At 41.1% G+C, this 13260-nt stretch overlaps 1 protein-coding gene across 1 annotated transcript in view; it reads left to right on the forward strand.

The window, feature by feature from the left end:
* Positions 1–1762: 1762 nt before the first annotated feature.
* The window catches only part of notch3 (notch receptor 3), a 28295-nt gene continuing 16797 nt past the window's right edge, over positions 1763–13260 (forward strand). The window contains exons 1-2 of the mRNA XM_061027338.1: positions 1763–2021; positions 3133–3205. Of these exons, the coding sequence (XP_060883321.1) occupies positions 1961–2021; positions 3133–3205 (134 nt within the window). The 5' untranslated portion in view covers positions 1763–1960. The remainder of the gene's footprint in view (positions 2022–3132; positions 3206–13260) is intronic.

Below are 13260 nucleotides of genomic sequence, written 5' to 3' on the forward strand. Positions count from 1 at the left end.
TGTCCCCTGAACACAGTGAGAAGTCTCTCCCAGGGATCTCGTCCAACTGGAAGCCAGTCAAAACACTGCCAACACCTGCCTGATTGAGCTGGGAGTGCTGCACTGCTTCCCCACGGGTGAAAAACATATTTCACAGCCAGACGGAAAAACAAAACAACTTGTTACAGCTACTTGTGGTAAACATAAACTCTATTACACCTCCCATCCTTGCCCTTTTAAAGCGTTCACTTGTTGCTGTAGTACAAGAAAACAACATTCACACATTTGAATTTGGATGGAAGCCTACAAAAAGTTTGCATGTTTGGTTGAGATTTTAAAGAGGATTTTCAAATAGTTGCAGTAACATCCAAACCTCATGGAAATGAGTGTTCAAATAAAATAATGCAAGCACAATGTAACAATTCCTGTTTGAATCATGTCAATGCACACTAAAAGCTGAATCCAGCTATTGAAAACTTTGCACTTCCAAACTTTCATCACACTGTGGGTGCCAAATTAAGCAGGTGTCTGTGAGGCTAACAAGCTCTTTTCACTAACCCCTATAGATGACGTCACATGCACTAACGAACCTCACTCCAAACCAGCCGGCTACATTCATGGCCCTACCCATGCCTGTAATTTATTCAAGGCCAGGAGAAGGAATATTGTGATGGAAAGGGGGAGACGGTGTTGCAGGGGCAGTGTTCTTGCATATTAGTGTGCTGCCCTCCCCTGCAGAGAGAAACTGTGTCATAATGCCGGACTCCTTTTATGATTCAAATCAAGGCTATTGTCTCTGTAAGCGACCGGCTCCGCTCTCTGCCACAGAACAACTAAGGCACTATACACCGGCTGCAGAAAATGGGTCCATTTCTATTGGCTGAGTGGTGCTGGCTGATAGAGCAGGACTGCAGCTTAGGATGTGGGATAACAGGAATGGCTGCACTCTCTACTATCATGTAAACACTTCTCACACCCTCTTATCTGCAACTCATTAACTGTAAACATACAAACAAACAAGAAGGCTTATACAGGACTGGACACATTCCAGCCAATTGCCATAATACAGAAGCTGCTTTTTCTTTAGCTAGGATTCCTCGTCTGTTTTCTTTTTTTTACAAATGCAAAGCTATTGTAAATATTGTTTTGAAGGGATAATCCATGTGTCAGTGTGTCAGCATGTCAAGGCTCTGCAGTACATTCCAAAAACAATTTCAGCCCACATGACTTACCATTGAATTGGTGAAAACCAGTCTACAAAATAAACAAAAACAACAAAATCAAAATGACTGAGTATATTGTGCATTATCCCCCCCAAGATTTTCCCAACCTCCAGAGAGCAGTTTGTATCATAACAGACCTCTCATCCTTCATGATTCACAGAATAAAAGCAAAAGTTCTCAAGAAAAACAAAGATTTTATATATAGCCCACTTTTATAGCCCTTTCTTTCTTTATGTTTCTTTCACTTGTAGAACTGATTTTTCCAATTTGTGTAATTTGTAACAACTTTAATTGCACTCTAACCAATACATGTATTTTCCTGCTGCCATTCTCTCAATCCTTATTAAGTAAATTGAACAATTCCCCTTTGGTGTTCTTGTGTGTGTGTGTGTGTGGGGGGGGGGGGGGGGGGACTTAATGCTGGGAACGGACTATCTCGCGTAGGGGTGAGCGAGAGAAAGAGAGAGAGAGAAAAAGAGAGAGGGAGAGAGAGAGAGAGAGAGAGAGAGGGGCGGAGTTCAGTAGACGCTGGGACAGATCGGGAAGAGAAACTTTTTCAAAAGTTTCAGGAGGTTAACCAAGAATCACAGCAGCCGTGGCCGAGCTGCGGAGGTATAACGGGATTGGAATTACGCTTTTCGGCTGACTATATGAAAAAATCCCCATCGATTTTGGAGCCTTTATTTTTATGTGAACTTAAAAAAGGATGTATTTCTACTAAAAGAGCGACTTGAAACGCTGGAAACTTTCCCACCGAAATGGAAGGGAATATTCCATGGATTATTTTTTCATTTTTATTGTTTATGCACCACTGCGAAGGTAAGCCTTGTTAATTAATTTGATCAAACATTACACGGCTACTGCTGTGCTATATGTTCATATGTAAAGTGGACATGTCTGGACAGCGCATCCTTTGTAAGGTTGCTAATAACTGCTATTGACTACACTCTACCACAACGAGCTATATTATTTTTTCTTCACTTCAATTGTTTTTAATCTTTATATCTACAAGTGATATGCTTACATAAATAATTGTCTACAAACTTTTCCAAAGCTCTGCTGGCAGCGCAAAATATAGGCTACTGGCAAAATGTAACGTAAACTACCAAATAGCCTTCAATCATCTCATACTGAAATCACACTCACACTGGAGTTTCTGTGAATACATCTCTGTCACACTGCTCCATGAAGAAAATTAAAACCTTCACTTGATGTTTATTTAGAGTGTTTTATGTTCAAAAGAAAAGACAGCATCTTTCTGCATTGGTTGGCTCTCTTTTGTTGGAGACTGCTCCTCCAGCCTCTTCTCAATTCTGTTCTCCTGTTCCCATCTCAACCTAAAGTGTGGAAGCACAATTTTAAAAGTTGGTCTGAGGAGCTTAGCCTCATACAGTGATGTTTTAATTGATATGTGTCCTAAATTGAATCCATTGTATGTGGAAGAAGGGGTTAACATGTTCGGGCTTAAACAGAGAGTGATGAGTCGATGTAACCCCCTCCCTTTTGAACAAAGACCTTTAAACAACTGAATATTCTTCTCCCTGGGAGCCCTTGAACAATGACTCTAAAATAATGTGAATAAATCCACAAAGACAACTGTCTTGCAAGCAGAAACAATCTCGTTATGTGAGTATGTTGGCTATCTCTAACAAACTAGATTATGAGCAAATAACAAACATACCATGGTGTGTCTGCTTGATGCTACAAGTGGCAAAGGCCTGCCATCTGGACAGACATGCTTGAAATCAGTTGAAAGGTTCATCTCCTATGTTCTATTACCATAATTTTCTACAGAGGGTTCCAAAATTAGTAATCCTATAAGGAATATTTTTTTCTGGAATTTGCAGCTTGTTTCATTTAAGATTAAAGTGGATGGCTTCAAATAATGTCAGTTTTCTTGGTATCTAACTATTGTCTTAATTTTCCACAGGATTCCGTTGCACGGATAAATACAGACCTTGTGAAAATGGGGGGACATGCTTAGATTCACCATCTCGATGCATGTAAGTGGAACTTATGTAAATATGTTCTAAGAGCTGTGTGCCAGAGTTTCCTTTCAGCGTTTGAAAGGCCTTCAAACAAAACATGTCGACAGTGTGTGTTAATGGAATTACACTGGCAGTTGTTTTTCTGTTGTTTCTTCTAAAGTCCAGAGGATAAATTATTTCACAGGTTGATACTTAGTCTGAAACAATCAAGGTGATATACCCTCTTTATTTTTTAATGTTTATATCCCGTTGGCTGTTCATTTACACAATCACAGGAAAATGGTGAAAGACAGGAGAAATTGATCTGGGCCAGTGCAGATGATAATCAACGAGCCTCAACATGTTTGGCTGCATGCCACATCATCTCTTGCACCTGTTACAAAAGCTTTGTCAGACATAAATCACAGCGTTATGTTAGACATGGCATGGGAAAATATTTTCTCCCATTTTTTCAGTTTTCACATTACTTTTTCTCCAAAAGTCCTAGCTTTGTGTTGTACTTTTACTGAGAAGGAGGATTAATGTTAAGTCTTTGAAAACACTTTTTTGAGGAATTGTCTTCATTTCCTGCCTGCTTTGGGCATTTTTCAGGCTTCACATCTTCTGACAGTGATAAGGCCTTTGTTTTTCAAATTTTGGCGGGGGGTTGTGTGGGCTCCCATTACAATGGTCAACTTAAATAGCCTACAGTGTCTTGCCCCGGGGTCATTCGTCCTTTTAAAACCCCTTTAGCTAGGGAAACATGCCTGAGTGTTAAGATAGAGGAGGAGATACAGTCCTTGGTAGAACAAAACGTTCTTGGAGCCAGCTGCTTCCCTCCAACACTGGGAATTTATTATTTTATTGGAGTTATTTGCAGTTTACAATGCTGCACGGGTCAAAGTTGGGCCAACATCATGGATTACCTTCCACTAGCAATGCTATGTGCATATCATTTTTTAAACATTAAAGTAAATGAATTGTCTCCAAAGTGATAATTCTGCAAATAGTAGCCAATACCATTAAACATTAGCAAATGTGTAACTCAGCTGCATGCTGGACAGGTAACCACCACCCACATTTTTTCAATCATTAGCTGGATGCATGATGGGTTAGTGTTGGGAAGTTAGTAAATGTATAATGTAACCAGATCTTTTTAAAAATTTCTGAGCAAATCATTTATTTCCAACCCCACACAGAATATGCACTTGCCTGCTAGTAGTAAAAATCGACACAACACTCTCAATACTCTAGCCTAGTGTGTACCTTCATCTGAAGATCTGTTGTCATTACATTAAAGGGGATGTATTGTAGGCTACTCAGAGACTCCATTAATGTGCCCTTCCTGTTGCTTCAGTGTGTTTTGCTGTGTACATGTATGTGTACATATGTTAGGGGTGTAGGGCTTAGGCACGTGTTCACCCCTGGTTGGTTCAGAGCCAAGAAAAAGAAGCAGTTAAAAGTGCAAAAGAAAGGAGTGCTAACGGAAAGGGGACATCAAATATACCACACTGTGTAGAAAGAGTCCCTTAGCAGGGCAGAGCAGTGAAGCGGAGCGTGGCCACATGAGAGTGGTCAGATCAGTCGTAGACAGAGGTGAGTGGTGGAGCCACCCCACCCCTTCTCCTGGGAGCCTACAGAAACAGGAGATCCAAAACAGCAGAAAAGATCCTTTCTTCTACCAGATACCTGCCTGTAACCCGGCACCATACGAACTGGGCGTAGGGAGGTAGAGAAGAAAGGCCACAGCAATGTGAGGCAAATAGAGAGTCGAGAGACAGAAACAAAATGCAGACACAGATACACGTTTTGGCATTTGAAAGGAATTTGGAGAACCAGGAGAAAACAACCTTGCTTGAAATGTCCGCTGTTCCACAGAAATACACACATTGTTGTGTGTAGAGAGTGTTCCTCTATTCCTGCTTATCCAACCACAGTGTTATTTTATTTTCTCTTCTAGCAAGGACCTTCTCAGGTGACATTAATACTGTGGCAGCTACCATTGTTACTGTCCCAAATACTGATATATCCTCTAACATGTTGGCAAACACAGTTATGATACTATACTCTATGACATGCAAGAAACCTTTCTTTGGTAAACTTTTCAGCTGAACAAACTTTGTATCAATATTTCACTGTTTTCAGTGAATTCAAAAACAGTTAATTCTTTATATCTAATTAACATTTTCATTCTCACCTGTTCTCATCACCTTGTTACCAGCCTAAACTGTAATAGATAAATGCTGCAACAGTTAGTCAGCCGTGAACTGAACATAATATAGATATGCATGCACAAATGTAACGACCACTGTATCCTCATCAGAGTCTGAGATGATTTTAAGAAATGTGTAACTGCAGTCGCAAACCATGGGCTTGTGTGGAAAGGGGAAATACCTCAAATAGGCATACTGAAAGTGTCATACATGTTTTTTCTTTTGGGGATTGTCAGTAAGAGGAGTTTGATAAGGATAAATGCTCTGGCGGGAGTTCGCTCTTACCAACATAAACTTTGGGTGTAAAACAAATTCAAAATAATGTTGCACTGTGGCCCAGAGTTTTGAACTTGACACTGAAGGTTGATAGTGTCACAGGGAGTGTGGTTTTTTAGGTGTGCAGTCATGATGTCTTGTCCCTCAGCTTTACCCTGTTAGAGAGGGCCACAGCGGCGTCGCTGGAGGACGGATAATTAGGCAGATTGAGAGGATGTCATTCAGAGGGGATCCAGCTGGAGGGATTGGGGGTAGGGAATGGGTATATGGAGGCTGGGAAGGAGAAGGGGGGGGGGGGGGGGGGGCAAGGGGGGCTGCGTAGAGGACAGCTGGTGGATGTTGTGATGGTAATCCAGTGAAGTCAGATCTTGACAAAGGGGAAGCATAGGGCCAGGTGCTGCCATTGAGCAGTCAGCCGCCCCCATACTGTGAGAGACAAGCTTGTGGAGGAATGAAGCCGGTAGCTCACAGTCCCTCTAGCACATGTTGCCTCTCTCACACTGCAGCGTCAAACAGGTCCACTTTTTTTTTTTTTCTATGCATGTTGTCTCAGCCCTAGGAGCTCATCCTCAGCCTCTGTCTCTGAACACAGTGGCAAAATCTCAGATTATGGCCAATTCCCCTTCCTCTCATGTCCTCTAAACTGAATGGAAATAAAATCACAGCTTCTCTGTGGATGGATCCAGTGGTTTCCTTTATAATATAAATATGTTGCCCTGGACCTCAGTAGCAGTTAGCACATAAATTGTGAGTGTTTTGTCATGTCCCTGTATCAACTCCCAGTCTCCTCAAGCATGAAAAAAGAGGACACTTGAGTTTGATGGGAAGCAGACAGTCCATAAAGTGTGGAGCAGCACACTTTCTTTTAAAATCTTTGTATTTTTAGACTGTCTCCCATTTTTAGAAGATAGAAAAAAGCTGTGTTTAAGTCACATCTTCTTTTATTATGAAGATTGCATTTGTCTGAACCAACCTTTCAAAGTGGGAAATGTAGCACCTGCAAGCTAAATTGTCAAAAACAGTTGAAAACTGCATTGTCAAGGAAAACACTTCACAATGAAGTGGAAATATGCCAATGCACATATTTACTGACAGACCGTAGCGAAGGGGCAGATTATATTGTTGGCTTAGTTCAGAGCACCTCAGGGCTAGTGTTTTCTTTGGCATCTTTACGGTGGATTAGAAAGGAATGCTTAGTAAGATTCCTCCTGTCCCTCTGGTGCGTTCAGGTTATTGTCCGTACCTCCCATCCATTCACCCTGGTAGCCCCCTCAGGAATGCCTTTAACAATACTGTCAGCCTTGTCTCATTGAAAAGGGGATGTTTGGAACAACTTGTTTGATTTGCAATTAGTTACATTGCAATTTTGTGAGGCCACATAACCATTATCACTCATGATGTTCTGACAGGAAGATTGAGCCATTGTCATTATAAAAGAAAGTAACTGAACTTTTACAGTCCCAGTGTGGTTAAAACCGACCAATAGAAGAAAGCTGGATTAACCAATATTAGATGAATTCCGTCACCATCATTGGGAAGAAGGTTTGGATTTGTTGTCCCTTCTTCTTTATGGGTTATGAGTGGTGACTGGGAGCTGTGGTTCCCAGGCTCCATCACAGGAAGTGGTGCCTTCTGACCTCCTTGCTACGCACATCCTGACTTATCAGAATGGCTTAAGGAGCTTACTGAGTGTGCCGGTGCCTCCATGCTCCTCAACTTTCCCATCTTTTGGCTCATTTTGTTTCACTCAGCCTTTACACTACATGACTGCAGTTGTTTCATCATTTTTTTATTTGAACTTTCATACTTACAAATGAAAAATTGGGTTCATACTCTGACGTCACAATTCAACAAAACTAAAACAGTGATTTTATATTTATATTCCATTTGAGTTTAATGTATTAATTAACCAAATTTGTGTGCTAAACAGACTTGTAAAGCACTTTTTTCATTTTCTGACTACTTTAGGCGCTTTTTACACTACAGATGTCATTCACCCGTTCACACCACAATCACACTGATGGCACACATGCTTCTATGTTTAGCAACCAATCGCCTTACAGTACTATTCCAATTTCAATTCACAGCACATGTCACCTGCAAAGCAGCAGGATCAGTTTGTAATATGGTGTCCTCTTGCCCACTTGCAGAGCAATTGAACCAGCCACAGTCTTGTTTAAACATATCTATAAAGTCTCATACGACGATGACTTCTGAAGAAGGCCTGATTGGAATAACTGAGGTCTGCCAGCAAAATTTCCCTCATCCCTCCCTCCCCTTTGGAAGAGGAAGGGATGGGTCCATAATTAAATGATTCAGGAAAAGACATTGACTTTTCCATGAGGTGCACTTGAAATCTTGCCCAGGCAGCACTTGGCCAATGTTTAATTATCCTTGTTTCATTTATCTTGTGTTTCGGGGTCTTAAATACTTAGCCACATGGAAACAAAACTAGAATGTGAAGCTATAATTTATAAAGTATTGTATTATACTTTCACTAAGTGTTTCATCAAGTGGGACTGACACTCACCCTTCTTTAACATTTTACTTTTACTCTCCATCGTGGCTGTGGACGGCAATTAAGATAATGGAGTCTCCTGCCATCACTTAAAACCTTTGCCTGTGCTCCTTAAACAAGTTGCATTCTTTCAGGACTGTTAGCATGCAAAAGTCTGCAGTCTAAGCCAATCTCTGAAACTGTTTCTGTTAATTTCAAGTTTTTCTTCAGATGCCGTTATGTCGTGTTGTCAACTGAGAAATTAAAAGCAACGCAGGCCATTTGAAGAGTCTAAAATATTTTGTTTTTAACGTCAAGGCAAACTGAAGACAATACAAAAGCAAAGCTGTTTTATTTAATCTTTCATGCTACGTTGGGTATGGGGTTGTTTAAATTTCAGTTTCAAAGTTAAAGGGAATCTGTTTCAGTTTAGGTGGTTGGGTGGGGTTTTTGTGGTGAAGTTCAGTGGAGAATGCTTTGACAGACCTCGTCCCTGGGATTCATGCAATGTGGTTATGGGCAAATGTGTTGCTATTTAAAAAATGAAGAGCAGTATTCTGCCAGATTTCTGTTGAGAATTGAGGCAAAATTGGTTTGTTGGTTTGATGGTTCTTTTCATAATAACTGAGTCATTGTTTCTCTTGGTGCAGAAGCACTGAGCATTTCTCACTGGATTTTTGATTTATGTTCTTTTATATGTAAATCTTAGTATTTTATATAAGATGATCTACTAATGCTGTTTTCCCTCCAGAGGAAGTTAAATGTTCTGTTCTTCACATGTTTAATATTCATGCTCCAGGGGTGCTCCTAAAAAACCCACTTGTAGATTTTTCAATACCTCATCGATTTTCTAAGTAGCCTACATGAAAAATTGATTTTTAAACTATAAGACATAACCTTACTTAATTACCATACTGAATTGGTCAAATTGCTAATTTCTACCTGCATATGTAGGCAATCAGTCCTCTGAAGACCTCCAACTGTCCTTATGAAACCCTGTCTCCCAACACCCCCTTTTTCCCAGTCTAGCTCTCCCTCACCATGGGTTACTGTTGCCAGGCTACAGCCTAGGCCTGTTCGTCCGTGTAAGCCCAGGCCTGAAAGACTAGCTGTTTGGGTCACTGCTCCCCCCCAACACTTCATACAAAGGAGTTCTGACTACTTTAGCTCTTTTATTTGGGCCACAAAACGCTCCCCAACCCCCAATCTGGCTCTTTGCTGAGAAAGGGAGAGCCAAGCTGAGGAGAGCAGAGCAGAGGAGGCTGTTGGAAGGAGGGGGATGTGGATGGGCTCTGGTTGGCAGTATGGTGTCAGTATGGACTCACATAAAGGGGTAGAGCTGATTCCTGCTTGCTTTTGGAAGGAGGGGTTTGGGGGAAGAGGCAGTGCTGTAAGAGGTTTCCCACAGACTAATATTTTTTTTTCTCATAACCCCAGGTTCAAAAGATTTTTTAAATCTTCCATTTGCTCTTGTCATGCAGCACAGCACTTGAAATCTTGCCCTGAGTAAAATGATGTTAGTCCTTTTATTGTTGCTCTTCCTCACCATTAGCCTCAGGAAATACCCTCTATGATTGGAGTACCCTTTCTTGTGTTTCTTTGTGGAGCATGACTGTGTGTATGAACCGTGTCAGAGATTACAGCCTCTTTGTTCACAGGTGAGCCACCCTTTGACCTCTGGCAGAGTAGCTCCTATTGTTTAGGAAAGGATGAGCTCAGGTTACCCTGCATCAGTGACCCAGAAAGCAGGGAAACTGGACTTGTGTTACAGGTGACAAAAGTCAGTCAGTTAAATCAAATAGTTTTAGTCAGAACACTTCCATACCTGTTGCTGCAAAAAGGAGAAATCACAAAACACTGCTGATATGTCATATCTGAGTTATTTGCACTCTTCTCCATAGAAATGTCAATTGCTGTCTTTTTCTGGCATCTTCTATAATTTCTCTCTGGATCTTGTCTTTCATGCATTCACAATACTATCCCTCCTCAGAGGCTGGCACTGATTGTAAGTTTCTTTTTACATGTTTTTGGCTTGTAGTGATTGTTGCATGACTGCTGTGTTTCAGTGGTGCCATTGTTTAATGATTTCAGAGTTAAATGAATTATAAGTGCATGTGTTTGTGAAGTATGGCCACATTTCTTGAGTGCTGTGAAATGGCTTCAGTGTGTGACTGCATGTGTTGGTTACTGGGATTGTCTCATGAGAGAAACAACACAGTTGTTTTGACTTAATGTCTGGCAGGAAAATGGTTGCCTACATCTAGAGGTGCACTGACAGATGTGGACAGATGCATGGTGCCGAGGATGCAGCTGGCAGAAGTCCTCATATGTGTTGACACAAAGAGATTACCCTCTTTTGCCATCCCTCTGCTGCACTCAAAGACCTCCTCCTCATCTGCTGCACTCTCTTCCTCAGAGGTCAAAAGTCAGTACTCACTAAATATGACTCAGGGGCCCGTTGCACAACAGCAGACTGCACCTGCCCTTCACATCCTTTACTAAAAAGGCTGGGCCCAGTCAAGGCACAGTTCCTACCATGCTTTTCCCAGAGGCGGCGGAATTCACAAGGTTGTAAAGAGCCTGATAAGGAGACTCTAAGGTTCATAAAGACAAACGTGCACGTTTCCAACAGTCTCTTTTCACTGATAGCACTCAACTTTTGTGTAATGTGGGAGTCACATTTTGGCAATGAGACAAAAGAATGTGTTTTGCCTGGTCAATTTAGTGTGCATTTAAAAGGAAGGACAAATCATTTATCAGGCATACCAGCATCATATCACTCACAAATAAGCACAAACACATTTACACTAGCAAACACTGAAAAAAGAAATTGCACTTTGATCTCATTCTTCCCAACATTATCAACACTCTTTGTGTTTTAGTCCCTTAAGTGCAAGAAAAAAACATGCATTTGGACACACACTACTTTGTGGAACTAATTATGCAGGAAGTTGGAATTGTAGTCAGAAAACAGTATGTTTAGATGTCCTTATGCTTTCAACACCTATCAAATCCCCACAATATGCTCAAGGCTTTGACTGCCAGCCTTTGTGGTGATTTCAGCTCAATACGCAACTTTTTTCTCTGTCCTTCCAAAGCTTCTCTGTGTGCCACATAGTGTTCAATTTTTTAGTGGCACCCGAGATTCCAGACATAGTCAATTTGCCTCTAAATAAACCCAGCCAAGCCATGACAAATAGCCATGGGGACCAAGGGTGGGGGTTGGGGACGGGTGATTGGGTGAGTCTTTGGCTTGCTTGTTCATCTGTGAGGTTGCTAGGGCAACAAGGAACGCACTAATGTGTGAACATACTGTTTTCAGAGCAAGGGACGAGGGATTACAGGAAATATGACATGACATTCTTTATGGACCAGACCACTGTCTTCTCCTTTTGGTCCCACTCTCAACAATTCTACCTTCGGGTGACATTCTCTCCTGCAGAGCAGCCCCACCCCACGCCCTGCAGCCTGAGTGACATTATCATCACAATTAGACGGGGGACCTCTGACATCTGACCTTTCAGCACTTGGGGTGGGGGGGGGTTAAGCTTGCGTTCGTGGGGGGAAGTGTCGTTGGAAGAAGAGTAGCTTCAAAAACTGTGAAAACTCTTTTAACAACTAGTTCCACTGCTGATTTATCAACTCTCAGATTCACTATAAAATTGAAACATGGGCTTTTTAACTTTTTCTTCACTGTTGTCCTTTACAAGCTGGGAAATGTCTAGGGGTCCAATGAATTATGTTGTTTGTCTTAATTGTGATACCTTTGGTTTAGGTATTGGCCAAAATAAAGTACACTTTTACCAGTGTTTTAACTGATAAGCTGTACCCCTTACTGCATGAAAAAGAGTGAATTATTCTTCCAAATGTATGTGAAATGAGGCTCAACTTCAAACTGTCTTTCCTAACTTTGTTTAATAACTTTAAAAATCTTGTAGATAACCAGTCATTTGAGTTAGTATCAGACCAAGATTCAATATTAGTATTGGATGAAAGATGCAAACAAAACTGGCAAAAACTATCTGAAAAACTCATTGTTGATCCTGCCCTGGGGTTCCTCTCCATGAGAAAGAAAGTGCCCAAGGGCAGGCCAAACCCCGTCATCGCTGCCTTGTCATCAGCATCAAACAGCCTGTTTGAAGAGGGGGGCTTGTATCCAGTCAAGGGCTCCACTGTGGGTGTAGAGTTACCAGCTCACAGTGGACCCCTTCGTAAGTGAAAATCTTGTCTAAGCTTTCATAGGACATCTCCACAGGGCAATATGTAGCCCTGTTTATCTGTTTATTGCAACTTTTTCTTGGAGCAAGTTAGGTCCATCTGACACAAAATCTTCCCAGTGTAGAAAGGTGTACATTATATGTATATATGTTCTCACACACAACAGCACAAGTAAAATATGAGCCATTATATGACCTGTGTTGGCAGATGTGTTGATCAATTTAAAAACTGTTCTGTCAGAACAAGTGAAACTGAACACAGAAAAACTTGGCTAAAAACCATTCTGCATATGCAAGCTGTTAGTGTTTCATCAAGTTAATGAGCTTTTCTTTTAGTATACATACTGGGAGAAGGATGTGTTCTTTCATTCCAACACCACAGCTGCTTCTTCCATTTGCTTCATGTTTGCTGTGTGTAGTCCTCATTTTTCTCATGACTATATTTATGGCAGTTGTTAATTTTCCAGACTGCTGTTTCTGGGTGTGTTCCTTTAAATATGAGTACAGAATAAGAGTTGAGGTGGGGAAAAGTGTAACGGTCAAAGAATGTAATCTGACATGGATAAAAGTTTGGCTTTCCATCTGGAAATTACTGAGTATGTGCTTTATGAAACCAATAAGAAAAAGAGAGATGGTGTCCCTACATCTTCACATCTTAGAGCTAGCTTGTTTGTGTGTTAGTGTCTTATTCCATGAACAGTGCAACACATGATTAGACTTTATGGGGTAAGCTGTGTTAGTACAAATTCAGTCAAGGGCATAAAATCATTACTCAAGCCAAAGAATGAGTCAGACGGAAGGCCTTGCCAAGGTCTCATTGTGCCCTGATTGTAAAATCTAAAACATGAGGAAAATAGGGCTACATTGGACTTCGATTGTTACAACTCG

This window comes from Labrus mixtus, chromosome 20, assembly GCF_963584025.1.
Source record: "Labrus mixtus chromosome 20, fLabMix1.1, whole genome shotgun sequence".
In the NCBI taxonomy this organism is placed as follows: domain Eukaryota; kingdom Metazoa; phylum Chordata; class Actinopteri; order Labriformes; family Labridae; genus Labrus; species Labrus mixtus.